General features: G+C 40.7%; 1 protein-coding gene across 3 annotated transcripts in view; it reads left to right on the plus strand.

The window, feature by feature from the left end:
* The window catches only part of PIK3AP1 (phosphoinositide-3-kinase adaptor protein 1), a 39483-nt gene that overhangs the window by 13980 nt on the left and 5192 nt on the right, over positions 1 to 20311 (plus strand). For 2 of the 3 annotated variants that reach the window (XR_014853225.1, XM_085065449.1), the window contains exons 3-15: positions 3675 to 3823; positions 4656 to 4800; positions 6302 to 6444; positions 7588 to 7720; positions 8382 to 8578; positions 10780 to 10969; positions 13783 to 13878; positions 14397 to 14576; positions 15386 to 15448; positions 16109 to 16314; positions 17854 to 17926; positions 18248 to 18403; positions 20129 to 20199. Coding sequence is in view for 2 of the 3 variants with exons in the window: in XM_085065449.1 (XP_084921575.1) it covers positions 3675 to 3823; positions 4656 to 4800; positions 6302 to 6444; positions 7588 to 7720; positions 8382 to 8578; positions 10780 to 10969; positions 13783 to 13878; positions 14397 to 14576; positions 15386 to 15448; positions 16109 to 16314; positions 17854 to 17926; positions 18248 to 18403; positions 20129 to 20199 (1802 nt within the window). In the remaining variant the exon portion in view is untranslated. Of the gene's footprint in view, positions 1 to 418; positions 500 to 3674; positions 3824 to 4655; positions 4801 to 6301; positions 6445 to 7587; positions 7721 to 8381; positions 8579 to 10779; positions 10970 to 13782; positions 13879 to 14396; positions 14577 to 15385; positions 15449 to 16108; positions 16315 to 17853; positions 17927 to 18247; positions 18404 to 20128; positions 20200 to 20311 lie in introns of those variants that run through there. The other variant, XM_085065451.1, reaches the window with a different exon arrangement.

Raw genomic sequence — 20311 nt, forward strand, 5'->3', positions numbered from 1 at the left:
ACTTGTGAGAAACCACAGCTGTCAGCTCCATGCCGATAGCCCGCCAGCTTCGCCAAGAGGAAATGGATGACAGGGCGAGCTGTGCGTGCTCTACTCCAGCAGGTCAAAATAACTGGCTGCTTCAGAGGACTTTCCAAAGCTGCAAAATGGCTCTTGAAGCACCTGTCCATGCCTATATTTTCCCTTGGCTTTTCCGTGGGGTGAGTTTCTGTAGGGCAGCTGTGCAAGTAACCCAGCAGGGCAGGCAAGAAGGGTGTGGGGCTGCTCTCTGCAGCTCAGCCCCCACTGCCTCCTGAAGCGGGGCTTGTTCTTCAAGGGGAAATGTGGTTGGGTTTCTTGGACCGCATCTCCTCCCCTAGCTGCTATTCTCACAAGCATTTCACAGACTGTCAAGTGAGGCCTGAGGTAGCCTCTGTTTAAGGGGGAACAGAAAGTGAGAACCTTTTATAACCACGAGCTGTTGACCTATAACACCTGCTAATGGAGAAACTTAATTCAGGTATTCCCTTAACTTTAATGAGTCTGTTGATCTTCTCAGTGATGGCCTCTCTAGCCTGGGTATTATTACAATGTTATAACTGCTGAATCTGTATATGCAAATAGGTTGTCATTACTCAAGTATCTTAGTGAGTGGGAAGCCTGGTCTAACAATGCTTTAGAGCATGGATATTATCAGATGTTATGGGATGGTTTCCTCTTCCAATGATTGCATGTTCATGAGTCTGTCAGTACCACAGGATTGGAACTTGCAAGATGATTCATAACATCACTGCTTATGTGGGAATTTGATACTTTGCAATTTCAGTATTTTCTGAATGAAAAAACAGATGAATAATTCATACCTGAAACTCAGTGCCTGTTCCATCAGCTGTTAATCCAATTACTGATTAACATTGCTTGCTTCTTCCTGTATTACCTAATAGCTCTGTGTTCACATGACCTTTGGGCAGTCAACTCTGTTACAAGAATGCAGAAGTGCAATGCCAGAGCTTCTTAAAAGCACTAGTTACTCTTTATCTGCAAAATTGCTTCTAGTATCAAATAACACTGTTAAAGCAGAGAGACTGGGGGCCTTGTTCTCTCCTTGCCCCCCTTTTTATCCTTGCTTACTGTGTATGTTGTAGCTGAGATACACAGCTTTAGTTTGATTTTTCTCTGAAAAGGAGCACGTTGGCCAAGTGAGGTAAAAATTACCACACTAAGGGCTCCATATTGGATTGGGGATGATGCCTAGAGGATCAAGATTCTGGTTAGTGCCCATTTGTGCATATGTTGCAGGAACATCAATGTGTTGCTGTGTTTTGGTCATCATTGGCTCTCTCATCTGCTGTGAGCTTAGTCTTTCTGATTTGGTCATACTGGAAGTAACCAACAGAGATTACAGAGACACTATTCTAGTAACAGTTGCTTCTTCCAAAAGGACATGGCATCTTGCTCTGCATATGCCAAGCACCTGATGTGATAACAGTCATATAAGGGAAGGATGTGGGACCAGTGCTACTTTATTTTCTCCTGTATGCAGCAGGGCAGCCTGGCACTTCACGTGGGAGCGGTCTCTGTTTCTCTAAGAGAATGGTTCATAAAATGGGTCTGGTTCTTGCAGCTGATGGCTTTAAACAGTATTGAGTGAAATACTGAATTAAGGAATATAATGCCTCAGTTAATTTTCTCTAATACTTGGTGCCACTGTTTTAAAATCCAGAAGACCACCTTCAGTACAGCCTTCAGCCTTGTGTCAAAGCAGTTGCTTAGCCAAATCTTCAGATTTGGTGTAGTATTAAAATCTGTTTGCTAGATTGCATGTATTCTAGGTTTGTTTAAGAAATGTTGATGTTTGTGGTCATGCCTTTCTTGAACTTTAGAGCTGCAAATTTTTGGCTCTGTTCTTTCTACAGCAAACATCAAAGCAGCCATCTACGTGTACTCATGTGAGTAGGCTTATTTGCCTCATGGAGAGATTCACATAATTAAGTGTATGTACACCACTATTCATTAAAAAGATTTCAGTCTACAGAATGATTTGCTAAAGTTCTGTGGCTTAAAACTTGTCTCCTGAAAGCAAAGTTGATTTCATGTAATTCCTAAAATCCCATTTAAATGTATTGAAACTATTAAAAAATAGTGTGTGACAACGCATTTCAAATATACTAAGTTTAAGTCTTTGGTGGTGGTAATACTAATATTAATACTAATACTAATGATATAAAGTCTAGATTTAAATTCCTGATTGACTTCTAGTTTCAGTTTGAAACTAGGAAGACATGAACTCCTAATGGTGGCCCACTTACAGTAACTTTGGCTCTCCTAATTTCTGGAAATTTGATGTACTCAGAGGTTGGGGGATTCTGAGTAAAATCTGAATTCTTGGCAGCTTCACTGTATGAATGCCACAGGTTAGACAGCACAGTTGGTCACTTAGGTCTTTCTCATTAGGACTGAGCATTTTAAATAGAATATTTCTTACTAATACAAAAACTCTTACAGTCCACATCTGAGATTTTATCTAGTAAATAATTCATACTATTCTTTACAGATATGTTTTATACTAAGTAGTTAATAACACATAACTTCCAAAATGTTGTCTTAAATCATTGACTGCTCCACAGTCTTCCAAAGTTTGGGAAATTCTGGCCAGAGGAGGTAGTTCTAAGAATTCATGATAGTCTTCTGACAAGATGGAGTCAGTGATTTTTCACCCTATGTTCTGGGAGATGGGGTGGGGGGGGGGATGGTGTGAACTGTGTGAATCAAGAAGTAGAAACTAGCTAAAAAAAAAAAACCTGTTATGTACGAAGTAGATCCAGAATTGTCTTTTATTTCCTCTCTCTTGTTGAGAAAATGATTTCCTGGCAGGGATAGGTAATCTATTTTCATTTTGGCTAGGGTTTTTTCCAGCCAGTGGTATCAATTCAGTTTGTTTGCACTTCCAGAAGTATCCATGCCAGTTTTGGGAATGAGAACATTGTTTGCTACACACGTATTGTAGGCTTACATCTGTTTATTCTAATTGATTCTGTTTAGGTAAAGTGCTGTTACTTTTCAATGCAAAGGTTCTGGTACTTTTTAATTTCTCTCTTGAACAGATACTGGAGCTTATAGTTCTTGCTCAAGGAACAGAACCCCTTCAGACTACTGCTTCATGTTTTATTTTTTGATGCAGTAATGAACTTGGGAGTTGTGGTAAGCAGGATTGAGAAAATGAAAGATGCTACTGATATGACAGAAAAACTGTTTTTCATCATTTACTTTAGGAAAGTAACACTAAAGACTGCTGCCCATCCTACAGTGTATCAGAGTGCTGCTTGAGTCAGATTAGTTCAGATGTAGGTCATTCTTATATTAGACATTCACGTGCTAATTTTCCTGTCTAACATGGGAGGGGACTACCCAGCTCAGCAAAGAGTGGCATTGTTGTTTGTTCCATAAGCATATTCAGTGATACTCTACCACTTTTATGTCTGTGAATTTGCCCCTCAAATCCTCTTAACAGAAAAAAAGAGGAAACTCTGTGGTTTCCCTTTCTTCAACTAGATCCCCTTTTCTGACCATTACTTTGAGAGGAGTAGCAAGTTCCACCCCACCACCTTCCTGGCTGTTTTTCAGGGTGGATATGTGTGATAGGCATTTTCAGCCACGGGGAGTGATGTAACAGGTCTCTGTACACTTTATTTTAGACTCAGGCTGTGACTCTGTGACTGATACAGAAACAGAAGACGAGAAGAATCCCATTGACTCCCTCAGACTTGCCATGAGTGAAGAACATGGATCATCCAAGAGCACTGGGGACCATCCAGTGGTGCAGCCCAGCCGCATACAATGTGGGGTACTGTATGGCTACTCCTTGGGCTATGTTCTTACTGTGAGCTGCTCATTATGCTGCTCTGTAATGGTCAGCTTTACAGGCCAGGGAATTAGTCCTGAATTCCTTTTCTGTTACCTTCCTTCTCAGCCCCCTGTCCTCAGTGTCTCCATTTCATGAGCTTGGTTCCAGGCCTAGGAATAGCTTGATAACATGCAATGCTTAGTGTTGTCTAGGCTGTGGTGTCACTTAATGACTGTCTCATTAACATAGCTGCTTGGCTTGGGTGCTGTGAGACAGGTTCACACTCTTCCCTTCCTCCGTTCTGGTGGCAAGTGGAGTAACGTGACTGTAATGAACCAATTACCTCCACAATCAGGAACCAGTCTAATATGACAATTCTGGTGCATGCCTTGCAAATGACTCTGAAGAGCTTGGATCATGGCTTCTTGCTGGAAACCAGCACTTCTTACTATAGTATTGCCTCAGATGGAAAGAGTCTTAAGTTTTTTCCTTTTGTTTCTGTTTAAAATGTGGCTGCGCTGCTTAAGGGATAAGATGGATAGAGTTGAAACAAAATAATTTTATAAATCTAGCCTTAATAATTTTATAAATCTATCTAATAAATCTGGAATTTTATCAGTTTAATGCTTGTATCTGTGCTGGTGCAAGCTGTAACAGAAGCCCCCTGCCCAGTTAGTGTGTGACTGGAAGATGCTCCTGGAAACAATTCAAAACTGTGAAAATGGTAATTCACGTGTTAGTTGCAATGAGGACAAAAGCCCTTGAAAATGGACTTAACTCAGTAAGTGGTTTTATATTGTGAACCTGTGTGTTCTAATGCCTTTTGTCTTAGGTGCAGACAACGGTTTATATTATCATGAAATGTAAACTAGATGGTGAAATGAAAACTGAAGTTGAATTTTCTCCAGAGAATGCATCCTCTGTGCGTGTGCTGGCTGAGATGGAGAATGAGTACACTATCTCTGTGAAGGCTCCAAGTAAGCTGGGTTGACTTTTTTTCTCCCCCCTTCCCTTCCCCATTTCTTCCTTTCTATATCAACCTGCCTATCCTGAGAAGTTCCAGAGGGGTAAGGGTAAATGTTGCAATGCAGCAAATCTCGAGGCTGGAAAAATCTCAAACTTTCATTCTCGCCTGTGATAGTTTTGTGATGAGGAGCTGAGAGACTGCTGTTTGTGGGCTTTGTTTTCCCCTCAGCAGCGGTAGGGTTGAAGGGTGGAAACACCTTGCTGGGAGTTCCGAGAGCAGATTGCAGCTTGTAGAGCACTTTGAACTTTACTGTGTGTTATGACCACCACCACATTAGCGTTGGCAGGGCACCAAGAAAGAAGGTAAGTGCCAGTAAATAATTGGATGACTATAGTGGCATGTGCTTAATGTGTAATGATCTCTGTGATCAGAGCTGAAACTATTTATTCTGGCTTGCCTTTTAATTTAGATAGGTTCTGTCACTCTATAAATATTTACATTTTCGAAACTTTAGGTTCACTAAACTTTAGGGGCACGATTTCACAGCCGTAAAGATTGACAGTATTTTCCCAGCATTATTTTATTTAATCTACTTTGGTCTGTCCTCTTGAAGGAATCATTGTGCCATTCTCTTAGAATTGAGACTAACAGTCACTATAGCAGCTCCCATGAAGTCAGTGAAGTGGGTTGATTTAAAGGTGACCTCACCAATATATAATGCTTAATTTAATCTGTCTTAAGTCAAGACTTACAGTATAAACACTGACCTGGAAACTAACTTGTACTTTGAATTAAAAACATGACCTTCACATTGATGGAGTGTACAATGTAAGCTCTGCAGTTTCTAACAGTAAGAGAAAAAAATTTTAATTCCTTTGTGTTTCATCGTTTCCTGAGTTGTTAACAGGGAAAGACTAATTTCAGTGGGATTCAAAATATCTGTTTCAAAGAGAAAGTTCTGACTTACAAATGCACAGTAAACTAAACATTAAGAAGCTCCAGCATGCAGGTAGAAGATAATCCTGTGCATAAAGTTGCAAAGCTGGAATTCTTTTTAATTGATTTTATTCAGAGACTAGTGAGGCTGACGGAAGTTGAAAAATCCCTAGTGACTTTTCTGATTTCTCTCCCCTTCTTCCCCAGCTCTTGTATTTATGGTAGGGCTTTACAGACATGTAAAGAAGAGAAGTCAGGGGTGGAGAGATGTGAGGCTTTCTAGTTTGAGGCGGAGTACTTTTAATATTAGCGGTCCAGTCTACTCTTAGCTGAAGACCTAGCAGATCACATGCACTGACATAGCTATAAAGAAGGTAGTTCCAAAGTACTTTCCTACCTAGTGTTCCGACCAAGGTCATGACTCTTTTCATGACTCTTCATTAATTCAGTATAGCAGAAATAATTTTGTTGTCCATCTGGCAGTATATCCAAACCCCTCCTGTCCTCACAGTAAGTCATGCAAACTCATGCCCATTGTTTGTTCTAATGGTGATTTCTGCTCTTCCTTTTTAAAGATTTAACCTCTGGGACAGTGCCTCTGCAGATATATTCAGGGGACTTGATGGTGGGAGAAACAAGTGTCACTTACCATACTGACATGGAGGAAATTAGCAGTCTGTTGGCTAATGCAGCCAACCCTGTACAGTTCATGTGCCAGGTAAGGACTTTAGCAAACAGCTGCTTTGGAAACCAGTTCTTTCAGAGGCTGGACAAGTGGGCATGAGCAAAAGTGCTTGCCATGAAGTAGCTCTTCTGAAATGAAGAAATGCAAGGTTATTTAGGGACTTTCACATAACTCTAATATCCCCTTTTATTGAAAGCATGGATTTTTTTTTTTTGTCTCTGGAGCACATAGCTGGCTAAGGTGAGTCAGGTTATCAAACTAAGAAAAAAAATGCAGTCAATCAACACTCACATTTAGACCTTGATGACTTGAAAAGATTAGAATGACAGAACTTGATATAACAGAAAGTACCATAAAGAAATAAATTGTTTTGGAATTTGTACCTAGGCGTTCTTGAAAATGATATGAATAGTAGCAAAGATTCATATTAGCTGGAGGAAGCAGAGTAACATAAAATGATTCATTCATTCTTAGCAATTACTTCAATAAAGTCACCCAGTTTTCCTATTCTGTTTTGCCCAGTTGAGATACCTGAACCCTATTAGAGGGGTAAAGCTTGCACAAGGAAGTTCTCTGCTATGTTGCCCTGTTGCTTGCCTGCATGTCCCTGATCTGCCAGGTAGTGGAAGCCTACAGGGTAGCCTCGTTAGTCACCAAATATATCTGGGGCAGGGGAGACTGTGTTTCCATTGCGTTTTAGTTCAAGTTGTGGAGCAGTTGGTACTGGTTGATGCCTCTGCTTAGGGAATATGCATGCTTCCCAGTGGCAAAGAAGCAGTTCAAAAGCCAGACTCAGAGTGTCTACCAGAACAATTCAAAATGGAGTAGTGCATACTTAAAGCAGGAGTGACACTTCACTGGAGCAGTTTCAGAAGTAAGGGTATACCTGCCAATAAAGTAGAAAGCAAGTTTTCTGTGCTTCCAGTTGCATGAGTAACTTTCTCATTGTGCTCTGTTATGTTGTGGACTATACAGTTCTCATCTGTTCAGCTAGATGGTACTCTGTTTCTGCACCAGGAACCTACTGAAGTTCTTTGCTTGACCTGAACCTTTCTGCCTTCAGTGTTTATACCTACTGTTTTCTGATTCTGTTAAATAATAAAAACACCATATAAATCTCATCTTAACTGAATCTCCAGACTCTATCAAACAAAATAATTTTCCATTTATCTGTAGGCCTTTAAAATTGTGCCATACAGCATAGAGGCCCTGGACAAACTATTGACTGAGTCACTCAAGAAGAACATTCCTGCCAGTGGTCTGCACCTCTTTGGAATCAACCAGCTGGAAGAAGAAGATATGACAGCAAGTAAGTTTCAAGATTTTTGGTATATTTTAGATTTTGTTTGTATCAATTTTACCTTGAAGCACCATAACACTGCAGTGTGTGGTATCTGCACAGGCTGTCTCGAAAAACGTGGATCTCAGGCAGGAAGCTAAATTTCTGGTGACATCTATAGAAAAGGGATTGCCTCTTTTTATTACATGCATCATTCTCACTTCTCTGCACTGCGGCAGATGCTATGTAGACAGCTTCAAACTAGAGTGAAAAGATAATGCTCCCCAAACGTCTCCCAGACTTTCTGCTTTCTTGTCTGTCCCATGTGCCATTTCTCCACAGCCCAGTGCTTTTCCCCAAACCCCATGAGTCTAAAGTGCACAGTGGGCACTGAGTAGTTGGGTTGGTGTGCAGTCTTTTTATGATGATGTTGTAAGAATTCCTAGCAAACCTGTGATCCTACATACATTTAAGCTATTATAGTGCCATATTTCCCACAAAAGGTTATAAGCCTTAAGCCTGGAGATGCATTAGATAATTTGTGCTGTTAGCTCCATTTTGAAACCATATATATACCTTTCAGGGATTTTACAACTGCTTTGGTGTGTTTGCTAGGAATTTTGTTTCTTACCTACTGGCTCTGTCGCAACTAGAGAAAAACCTATGTTCTAATGAGCTCCTGTCCTCACAGATCAGAGGGATGAAGAGTTGCCAACACTGCTTCACTTCTCTGCAAGATACGGGCTGAAGAACCTTACTGCCTTGCTGCTTACATGCCCTGGAGCGCTGCAGGCCTACAGTGTAGCCAACAAGTATGGCCACTATCCAAACACCATAGCAGAAAAGCATGGCTTTAAGGATCTCCGCCAATTCATTGATGAATATGTGGTAAGAGGAAACACAGCAATCTTTCTGCCTTGTCCCACACTGGGTGCAGGCTCTGGCACTGAGCTTGGCACTTAGTGTTACTTCAGCAGGAGTGATGGGGTGATCAAGTGTGCAGTGTGCTGTGGTAGGATGTAGAACACACATCCACACACACTGACAGCTTTGAGGCTGGAGAGTTAGGTGCATCTCTGGAGCCACAGAAGTTCCTGGGGCTTTTGCACTGGGCAAGTAACATGGAAGCAGAGACTGCCATGCTGGCTTCCATTCATCTATCCATCTAATGAAGTGGATGTGGTTAGTGCCTGGTGTTCTCTTCTAATTCTGATGAAGGGGAAAACTGCCCCTTCATCCAGCTTACTTTAGGGAGTAATATAGGAACAGAATATGTTTGGGAAGATACAATCTGAGGTGCTCTCTTATTAGTCATAGTACAGTCAGGATTGCTTACTAGCTCATTTACAGCTGATCTGTGTAGTCTGCCTGTTCCCCTTGATACCCATTTCTCCCTGCATTGATACGGCTGTCCATTCCCTATTTGCTCTATCAGAGATCCCAATTGACAATTCATTTCTCTTTGGGCTAAACCCATCCCTAGAAAACAACACTGACTTTTCCAGATTATGACATAGACTTGACTCCAGCTGCACCAAGCAATTGTTTCTGTGCAGTACTTGGGTATGCATGGAGTTTATCCTTTCTTTTCAATTTGAGCTGTTTCTGGCCTGTAAGCTTCAAAATAACAAGGAGCTCTTTGACTCAGATCACATGAATTTTATTTACCTTTGCTTTAGGTTGAAAAGTTGTGTTTAATTGTCCCTAATATGGTCTATATGCTGGCTGATAGATCTGCTAGCCTTAGTGTGGCTCTGCCAGCCAATTACAGTAGTGTTAAGCCCTGTTCAGGAGGCTTGGGTAGTTCTTGGACTTGGGCCTTGCTTCTGGACATTATACATTAGAGCTAAATAAGAGTAATTTCATATTCTGAGATAATGAATATCCTGAGATAAGGAGGGCTGCAGAAACTGTAAATTGTGTGATGCAAGTCTTTGCGTCAGGGTGAGAGATGTGCAAGAAGTCCTTCCAACTTCTCATTGCAGTACTGTGCTCCTCCCATATTCGTTCCATTAGCACAGTGACAGAGCTGTGTTTAGAGTAGATCCTGCTTACTGACTCAAGCTGTTTGTGCAGCACAGTACAAAGCACATAAATCATCTGTGTGACCAGTATCACAAGTATTTATGGGTATCTGGAAATCCCAGTAAACCTCTTTACTCACCTAATTTTCTCTCCGGAAAAGGTTCCTCTGCACCTCTGTAAAGTATTGCATGAGCTACTGGCCTGACCCTCCATTTTGACTGTGGAGGGAAACATGTGTAGACAGCTTTGACACACATGCCCTGTGGATTGAGGGCCTATGAGTTGGCATTTGTGGATGGAAGAATATCTTGTAGTACTGCAGCTGTTAAGATGGCTATACTTGTGACGTAATTGGAAGTTGGAAAGAAGAATGGGATGAAGCTTTACCTTTTGCTCCCTTGTGTGTGATTTGGTGAAGATCTGCCTTCCCCCCCGCTCTATATTGCAAATATTTAAGAAAGGGTTCTGCTCTCCTGTGAATCAGAAGTTGCCTGTATTGCATGAACTGCTGCCTGCTGTGAGGTTTCCTGTTAATATCACAGAAAAGGGTCTGTGTACTCCCACTCTGGGTGTTAGATGCTTCTGCTAATGCCAAGAAACTGAAACTGAATCTACATCAAAGCTAAAACTTTGCTATATTGCAGGTGCTTTGCATGTGATAAGCTTTCCCCCTTATGGTTAGCTATACTTGCCCCAAAATAGCTTTTGACAAGCATTTGTATTTTTAGAATGAGCTGCGCTTATGTTCTGGGAGTTTGCAGACATTGGGTAGGACATGAAAGTGATGGGGTGAGAGGCTGTAATAGCTACTCAGAGCGTGTCAGCACCCCTTGTTTCACCTTAGTTACCTATTATTATAACATACAGCTCAAAAGTTTGTCCCAGACAGCTGCAGTGGGGATTGAAGTAATTTGAGAAGGCTTAATCTTTGGAAATGAGCTGTCTTCAGAGGTTTTTTCCATCAATGATGAAAAAGTGAGATACCTTTTGCTTGCTTTTATTCTCCAGATTTTTTGTTTAAATGAGACTTGAACTTTTTTTTCCTTGCCCTCCTTCCTCTCCAGGAAACTGCTGATATGCTAAAGAGTCACATTAAGGAAGAGCTGATGCAAGGCGAGGAGGATGAGTCTGTTTATGAGTCCATGGCTCATTTGTCCACTGATCTGTTGATGAAATGTTCCTTGAATCCAGGCTCCGATGAAGAGCTTTATGAATCCATGGCTGGATTTGTCCCGGGTGCTGCAGAAGATCTTTGTATGTATATTCATAGAATTATATAATCACAGGATGGCTTGGGTTAGAAGGTACCTCTAAAGCTCACCTAGTCCATGCCCTCTGCCATGGGCAGAGACACCTTTAGATCAGATGGCTCAGATCCCTGGCTCTCTTAGACACAGTAGTGCCTTTTACAGCTTTTCTGCTCTCACCACAAGGAAACTGTGCTGCAGTTCTAACATTGGCTGACTGATAAAATTGCTCTAGACCTTTTCTTAACTGCTAGTGTACAAGATGAAGAGCTGTTTCTTCAGTGTTTCATCAGTTGTTTGCTGAACCCTGAGCAAATAAATTAGCATATAGAAATGAACCTAAATTTTCTACCATGTCCTGCTTTTTCCTCCTGAGGACCAGGTACCTGGGAACATTCTCACACTGACAGAAAAGAATGCTATTTAAGATGTGATTTTCCTGTCAACTGGGAAACTGAAAGACAAGAGCTGAGCTTCTAGCTCGACAACTTAAAAGCAAAAGAAAGTGAACATCTAGAAATACATGTACTGAAAACATTATAACTGAAAAATCATTATTCTAATCTGCTTGGCTTATTGCTAAAAATAAAGAGGTAATTCTGATAAATATGTGTATGTTTAACATTTTCATTATTCCACTAATATTCAGTGAGGCCAGTTGAAGATACCAAATTAAGTACCTGTGTTAAGTAATTGTAACTTTACTGTTCTTACTCACCAGTCTATTTGGTCTGACTTCATCCCACTGATGTATTTTATGAGTCCCATGATGAGGAGAGAATCTGGCTTTTTATATATTAAATACCTCCTTAAGGACTTCTAGTATTTCTGCAATTTTTAAGTATGCCACTGCAGGGGGAAAGCTTCCTTTCTGAAACACTTTTGCTTATGGGCCATATTGGTCCTGGGCTGTTTTTCTCCTTATTTAGGTTAAATGATACTACAAACCATATTTTGTTGCTTCTGGAGTCCAGAAGACTGTGTTGGTTCTTTGCTTGAAATCATAAACTCTTTTCTGCAAAGTATTGTTGGCTGCTGCAGGGATAGTTTTGCTACCAAAACCGGGACTATTCTGCCTTCAGGTGGAGATAAGCAGCAAATTGGGTTGGACTTGCAAGGAACAATGCTGTTCTTGTTTGCAGTAACTAGAGTTAGAGTTTCTACATGTTTGGAAGGCCTGCCTGTAATCAGTGCACCTCTGAATGGGGTTGATTGACTAAGCCTGTGGAGGGTTTAAAAACAAGCTCAACACTACTAGGGCAAACTTACCTTCTTCCAGGCCTGAAATGCCCAGATCTCCCAGAAACTATTCAGGGAATTCTCTTTTACATATTCAAATCAAGCTCCCTGTAATTTAGCACTTTTGAACTGGACTCTGAAAAGCCTCTCTTTCCTGCTTCTTGTGGATTTCTAGTTTGTTGCCTCTGCACAAAAAGGTCTGCTGCCTTCCATTCAGGAGTCTTTTATTTTCCTTATGTGGTCTGTTAGCCTTTACCTAAAGAATATTAACAGCTTGTCTGAACAGTGCTTGAAATCTACCTGTATTGTAACAAGTACATTTATATTGGCACAGTTCTCGGCACCTAGATTGGTTCTCTCAAAGGGAAGGTGTTTCAATGTCATTTAGAATACCAGCATACAGACAAACTGCCACTGAAATTAATGGGAGTGCTGGCTGGTTTATAACTGCCATCACAAATAAAGGATTCAAGCTTTTGTACTCACCTGAAGGTTTGTGAGGATGGCTCACTAGGAAATCATAATTCTATTAAGGTACTTTTTCTAGGAATTACCCTTTTGTGAGTAGATATGGCTGTGGTGTAGAGTACGTTACTGGGGCTATTTTAGATGTAGCCATACTGTGGCAGTATGCCCATTTATTGTGATCAAAATGTGCTTCCACTATAGTTTTTCAGAGACTGATCAAAGGATGGTTAGATACCACAGGGTCAATTTGCCTGGCAGGAACTTGTTTGAGAATAAGGTGACAGGACTGAAGCCATTGTAATGAATTAAAAGTATTTCATATTCTCACATGTAATCCAAACTATCTAGTTTGCATAGCTGATCTATGATATAGTAATAGATATGTCACAACAATTCAGTAATATCAGTAAGCCTCAACAGTCCATTTATATCATTCTTGTTTATAATATAATTAGAAACATGGTTACCTAACATTTTATTTTCATTTTAAGATTACTTTTAGCATTACGATGTGGTTGACCTTTTTCTTTAAAATCAGAATTCTTCATGTCAAAACACTCAATTAACAAAGTATCTTACTGTTTGTTGTCAGTCCTTTCCCAATACTGAATTATTATCTGATCTTCTAAACACCATCCAGATCTAAGTAATTATCTTAGGCAACTGTTTTGACTTTATTCCAATAAATAAAACAAACACTGTCTTATGTGTCATGGGAAAATTGCCTTTAATGTCTTGTTTTTTCAAGTCTCACATGGCTTCCTCTCAGGAGCACTGTACAGAGGCCAAAACTTTCACCTGGTCAACACACTCTCAATAATAGCCAAAACTCAGTGCCTGCCTGAAGTCTTGTCAGAAGTTCTCAATAGCAGTGTTAGTCACCATCAAATGTAAGCATCAGGCATCTAGAAAAGATTTGTGCGGAGTGAACTGAACATAGCAACTTGGAAGCCTTTTTTGAGGAAAAGGCCTAGTCAGTTGCCCAGCTTCTTTGACTGTCACCATAAACCCAAAGGTCCAGTCAGAAATACCACACCATTTTATTATATTATATTGTGTCATATATTTAAGGATATAGTTAACAGGTTCATCTTTCTGGTTTTATTTTTTCAGATGTAGAGATGCTTCAATCCAAACCAGACACTCCAGTTGCTGGAGATGAAGTTTCTCTTAATGCAAAAGACTCAATGCTCCGCAAGTTTTTAGAAGGTGAGACCTATTTTGGGGGAAGGATGGCAGTAGCACAATTAAAGCAAATACATAGAACCTGAGATTTCACCATGAGCACTTAAGGATAGGAGATAGTCCACACTGTTTGCTTGCTTCAGACAAAGGACTAACTCTGTAATACTTTGTAGACCATCAAATACAGCTTTTGGAAACCAGTGGTCTGTTTGATTTGTTCACTATTAAAGTATGTTAATTAACTGAAATTAATTAAACTAACTGTTCCTCAAGTTCTTAAAAAGAACTAGATTCTTCAGTATTTCTTTACCAAAAAAGATGGGACAGGCATAGTGGCAAACAGTTACATATTACTAAATATTAATGGCTTCATCAAGTCCTGTCATGAAGGTCTTTGGCCCATTTAAGTCACTGCAAAACTGGATGGTTTTGGCTGTGAAATGGCCAGCTTGGTAAAAATGTGGTACATAATGCATCTGGAGGGATCCAGTGTTTAGTGAAGTGGCCAGGTTGTTACTCCTACTAACTCTGCTCTGTTACAGGCGGTAGCATGGATGTGCCAGATTCCGAGGAAGGAGGTCACGAGCAGTATGGTGAAGATGTGTACTACTCCGTGGACCAAGACCCTTTTCCACAGGAAATGGCTAACAGACCTCCAGTTCCTGTTCCAAGACCAGAATCTAGCCCTCCACAGCCAGACAATGAGCTGTACATCTCCAAAAGTGAGTTGGTCACCAGTGGAAATATAGACTAGTAAACTATAGAATGGCATTGGCATGGGCTCCAGTTGCCAAATAAATGCTAGGATCCCTGGATTATTTGACTCTGGAGTTGGATTACTTTTGGGATCCAGCTCCATATCTGCTTTTCATCTTTTGCCTACTCTGAAAATGTGGGGATGTTATATCGCAGGATCTTGGCCTAAGCTTGCTCTTCATGAAAGCAGTAGTATGACAGATTACCCCCAAATGGTATAAACAGATCCAACTAAATAGGAAAGATCCTATTTAGATATTATAAGACACAATATATTACAAGATATTATACAGGCACAATCAAGCTAATAAATTGAGACACTGCTGGTCTGTAATGATATCGTTGATTCAACTGCATTTGTATAGGACATTTTACACCTCAATACCTCTCTCTGAGATGGGGTTTTATTGAAATTGAGGAAGAAAGTTCCTCTTAGTTTAATAGGCAGTTTCGGAAATCTTGGTCATATACTGTAAACATTCTAACAAGAACCACAATGACATGTGAGAGAGTAATTTCAGTGATTTCTCCCTCCCCCTATGACAGGACTATGGGGGAATCATGTCCAGATTTCTCTTAGAGGTGGCTGAGCTAAATTCTTTGAGGTCAATAGAAAGATAATTCTACTGTACAAATCTTTGTTTTCTTCAATAGACTTAGAAGGGTAACAGAAGCTGGAAAGCAGTGCAGAATTGTGTATGCTTGCCACATTCATCCTTGTTATTTCTGTCTTCATGAGATGCGTTTCAGTATCTAAGGAATGTTTCTTTTGCAGTTTTTGCACAGAAGGCTCAAAGACCTGAGAATCTTTATGTCCATAGAGGAAGGGTTAAGAAAGGTAAGTCAGAAGTTCACTCTGAAAATCCTTTCAGTAATCCAAAAGCAGATCTGCTGAGGTAGCTTCATTTGCCTGAAATATGACAGAATAGACTATTTTACAAAGCTCTGAGGATAATAGTCTTCTATGAATGACCCAATCTTTTTGACCTTTTGTGACACTGGAAACTTTTGTAAGTGCAGAGTGTGAGGGGAGCACATCCCATGTCTTGGGAAATCTTCTTTATGTTACAAATTAGTTAGAAAATGCCAGCATCTGTAGAATTAGTTTTCAGTTTCTGGACTTAAATGACACAGATTACCTGAGTCTAGCTTTGGGATGGCTAAGGTAAAAGCTCTGTTTTGTGAATTGCTGAGGAAGCAAGGCACTTAAGGAATATGTTTTGTATTATTTATTTAAATTATGTTTTTAAGAGCAGAGCTTATCCCTGGGATATATTTGTGTACAAGGCTACCTTTCAGCTGGGCTTTTAGACCTGACAAATAGCAGGATGGCCTAAGAAGAAAACACTTCTTAGGAAACAGTTTGTAATACCTTTTTTTTAATTCCTTTTTTTAATGTCTGCTGTATCAAGGGCACTTGATCTCTTTGTATTCAGTGAGGAAGGATGAATCAGATGCCACTAGTTTAATAATATTTTTGCTGATGTTCTCTCTTCAGAGACCATAGTCAGGCCTGTAAGGGACCTGTCTCAATCAAGCATATATGATCCATTTGCTGGAATGAAAACCCCAGGTCAACGGCAGCTGATTACGTTACAGGAGCAAGTGAAAATGGGTATCCTCACTGTGGATGAAGCTGTACTTCATTTTAAGGAGTGGCAGCTGAACCAGAAAAAGAGATCAGAATCATTCCGGTTCCAGCAGGTACAGACTTACACCTCTGTTTAAGAAATGCAACTGTCTCTCTAGGTGTATATCACAAGCTGCTCAGTGTGCTATGTTTATTTCCTGGTTGACCAGGAAGACTGCTAACATAGTTCCCCCGCTAGCAGAGTTCTCTCCTGCCATGGGGGAGTTGCTTCCAGTAAGCAGCAAGCAGGTAGCAGTTTTACATATCTGTTTGTCTTGCAGTAGTATTGTTTTTGAAGAGCTGTATACAAGGAATTGGATCAAATCCAGTTGGCTAGGTCACCTAGCGCCTCCCTGGTGGCAGGGGACTTCTGTGATGGACATTTAGCTTGTCAGGTCTCATCCATTTTGGATCAGTGAAGACTCTGTGTCCCAGGTGGTGTATTGGCTGTAAAGTCCTAGTTGATAGATGATCCAATTTCTCCTGAATGTTTCTTAATGACTACAGGACTGTTCTTTGCAGCTGGGCAAGATCTAGCAACTGTCATTAGCAAAAGCAGAGTGTTTGGGTGGCTTAACTGAATGAAGGAGTCCTTTTGTTGGCAGCAGTGACATAAGGACTGGTGGCACTATCACAGTTTAAAATTTTCATTCTCAAGTTAGAGTGAGACTCCCTTTTAAAAATTACTGCCTGCTTCTTTTGGAACCTTTTGTTCATGTTGTGGTATTCTGCTCTCACACTGGTCTCCAGTGGGTGATGTTGCTTTGGAAGCTGCAGAACAAAGGCAAGGCTTTTCTCCTGATTCTTACTTGGAAAGGTTCTCTCTACCCAGAAACAGTCAGAGGAGTCCCATTTTTAATTAGTGAAGAACACAGTGCTACTTCAGTAAATGTATGTAGAAGAAATGAAGTGCGGCATGCTCTGTGCCCCATGCCATGAGCAGCTTTCAAAGTCTCTGCTCCAAATTTTGCTTCATGGTAGAGCAATTGCTTCATCTGCTTTTCTACCTATTCAGGGGTTTCCTTCTCTCAGATCTGTACATACTTCACTGCTGAAAAAAGTTGTCTTTTTTCTCCCTACCCTTTTGTATTGTAAGGCGTAGTATGCTGCCACACAATGGTGAAGAGACTTTGCTCCCAGTTACATTTCCGTGTGTCCTCTCTTTCTTCATTGTGGATATCCTGAATTCTGAGTTGTCCCTCATACTCTGGGACACATGGCAGCCATTTCTGTCCCTGTTCATTTCTACAGAAAGGATTGTGCAGTTACTTGATTGTGGGTCTAGTTTCTGTGCCAGTGTCACAGTGCAAACAGAAAACAGAGGGAGTTCTAAACCCAATCTGCTGCTTATCTGCAGCTGCCAGTGAGTGTGTGAACTTGACCCTAACATACATAATGAACATCAGAAAAAACTTGGCTTCTGAAAGGCATACATGGGTTTCTGAAAGGAATAGATTAAAACCTGTTGACATGGTTTGGACTTCAGCCAGGTCTAGCAAGCTTTGTTACAGCTTGACTGCAAAGTTACCTAAAATCTAATACTGGTTTTGTCAGAAAGCCGCTCACCTTCCTTTATCCAAAGCCCTGAAAAGAATATTTTGTGATGTTTTTAGGAAAATCTGAAACGTCTACGAGACAGTATAACCAGGAGGCAAATGGAGAAGCAAAAAAAAGACAAAAGTGCAGGTAACAGTCTTTGATTCTGATATTCTCTGGTAATAAAACAGCTAACCATACTAATAAGTCCTTCAGGCAGAAATGTGTCCCTGTGTATTGTGGTTATGTGATATTTTAATATGCACATTCATGTGCCAGTTGGCAAAAACACAGGGAAGTTGCTTTGCTCCTCACTTTCACAGTCAAGAAAAGGATGCTCACATCTGTGGGCACATGAGCAGTTATAATTGCCCTTATGCAATTGTGTTTAACATTGTTCTTAAGTGCAAAACTGTCTCTTGGAGGCTATAATTGCATAGACCTTTCTGAGCTGTTTGTTTTCCCTTCCAGATTTGGAAATTACAGTACCCATTCGACGTTCTCATAATACTTCAGGGAAACCAGAATGTGGAATATATGAATACACCCCCAGGAAAAACATTTTTCCACCGAAGAAGGAGTTAAAGCGAGGAGACTGGAAAACAGAAAGCACATCCAGCACAACTAGTAAGCAAGCTCTGAGTGTCACTGTTTGTACAGGAAAGCTGGATGGAAAACACTTCCCCAGCATGACTGTGGAGTCAGCCCAGGGGACAGGACTTCTGTTCCTGAATCCCAGCACTGACAGTGCCACCCCAAACCTTGCATGTCTCAGGCCAGCTGTTCTCAAAACTGTAAAAGCAAGTCCAGGTGTGCATTAAGTGTTTTGGGCATCTTTTGTCTGCATCTCTGCAGGAGAAGAACCTGAAAGCTGAGCAAGATTTCCTTCAGCCTTCTCAGGGAAGGCATACCACCTGTCTTCAGTTCTTAAAAGTAGATGGCAGCTGCTCTCTTACTGGAAAGGATGCTCCCATGCTGTGGCACCCAGCAGGCTGTGTGCTCTTCTGGCCTGAAGGGCAGTTATATTTCAGGCTGGAAACTAGTCTCTACATGTTGTTTCTTCAAATGCTGTACATAAAGGACAGCATTTTTCATTGGGACCTCTTGAGTGACTTGGGCAGTCTGCACATTTTTATTATCTTTCCTTTTGGTTAGGTTTAATTTGTGCAAATTAAATCCCTGTATTTTTGCTTTTACTGCAGACTGAGCAATTCTTGCAGAAATCATTTAGGATCAGTTTGGTCCTTTGAAAGGAAACCCGAGTTCCTGTGAGGTTACTACCTTTGTAACTCTTGGCAAGATACAGCTGGCATGCATCCAGAATATGTGCCAGAGGCAGCTGGCTGAGCCAGTAACTTGCATACAAGCAGATGTGAGAAGTGTTAACAAGTCTGCAGAGCTTGCTGTGTGCAGCTTGGAGCTCTTTCTCATGGTGTGATTGTGAGAATGGACCATACCACAGTGTTTAGCACTCTTAAGTGCTGCTGTTTGTACCAGCTGCTGAGACTTACCAAAGCTAGCAGGGAGGGACTGCATCTTAGGAGAAAACCTCTCTAGCTACCATTTAAATATAGAGGTTTCTGAATATTAGTGTCCCAGTATTTCACAGCCCTACAGAATGTTATCTGTTAATCACTGAAACAAGCCATAGCAGTGTAGGATATGTTTGTGAGTTGCTCTCAGCTTTGAAGATGCCATGACTGATAGCAAAAACAATCCCTACTCTGAGTCCATGACAATTAAATGGGTTTGCATAGATGGGTGCTGAAGGTTGTTTGAACAAACTTGGTTTTAGCTTGGAAATAGACTAGGAAACAGTCTTGTGATGAGGAAGGATTGTTGTAAGAGGAGGTAGTAAGCAGCTATTTGGAGCAGCAACTTTTTAAGCAGTCTCTTACTCTTAATGAATGAATATGTGACAGTGCTCAGAGCCATCTACCTTCATGCAGCTGTTAAAGATACAGGGACTGATAATTTAAATGTACATAAGTGTTGGGTGTGTAATCCTTGTGAAAATATTTGCCTGACTTGCCAGGTGATATTGGCACTGGATCTTTTCAGTTAGATTATGGTTGTGAGTATTTGACCAGAAGACTGGATAAAGGTAAGGCAGAAGTCTTACAGAAAGAAAACATAATTGAATGGTTTGGTCCTGTGGTTTGTGTTGCATGAAATGCTGTTGCTTGGATCCTGAACATATGAAGAAAAACAGTGAAAATAAATTAATCTAAACAAACATTAAATTATGTGTGCAAGAATTAAGCATGAAGTTAGAAAGAGCCCTGAGTTAGGGATTTGCATTTAAGTCAGTAGCATTTAATAATCAGTTTTTCTCTTGCTTACTCACTCCAGGTAGTGCAAGTAACCGCTCCAGCACTCGGAGTGTATTGAGTGTCAGCAGTGGGATGGAAGGGGACAGTGAGGTAAGCTCTCACCTCTGCTATGTCCTGCTCTGCTGTCCTTAAGTACATGGCTTTGTTTTCATGCAAAAAAGAAAGAAAAAAAAGGAGCTCAGAACTGGCATTGCATTTGCAG

Source organism: Lichenostomus cassidix, chromosome 6, assembly GCF_008360975.1.
Source record: "Lichenostomus cassidix isolate B80296 chromosome 6, HeHo_3.0, whole genome shotgun sequence".
NCBI lineage: Eukaryota > Metazoa > Chordata > Aves > Passeriformes > Meliphagidae > Lichenostomus > Lichenostomus cassidix.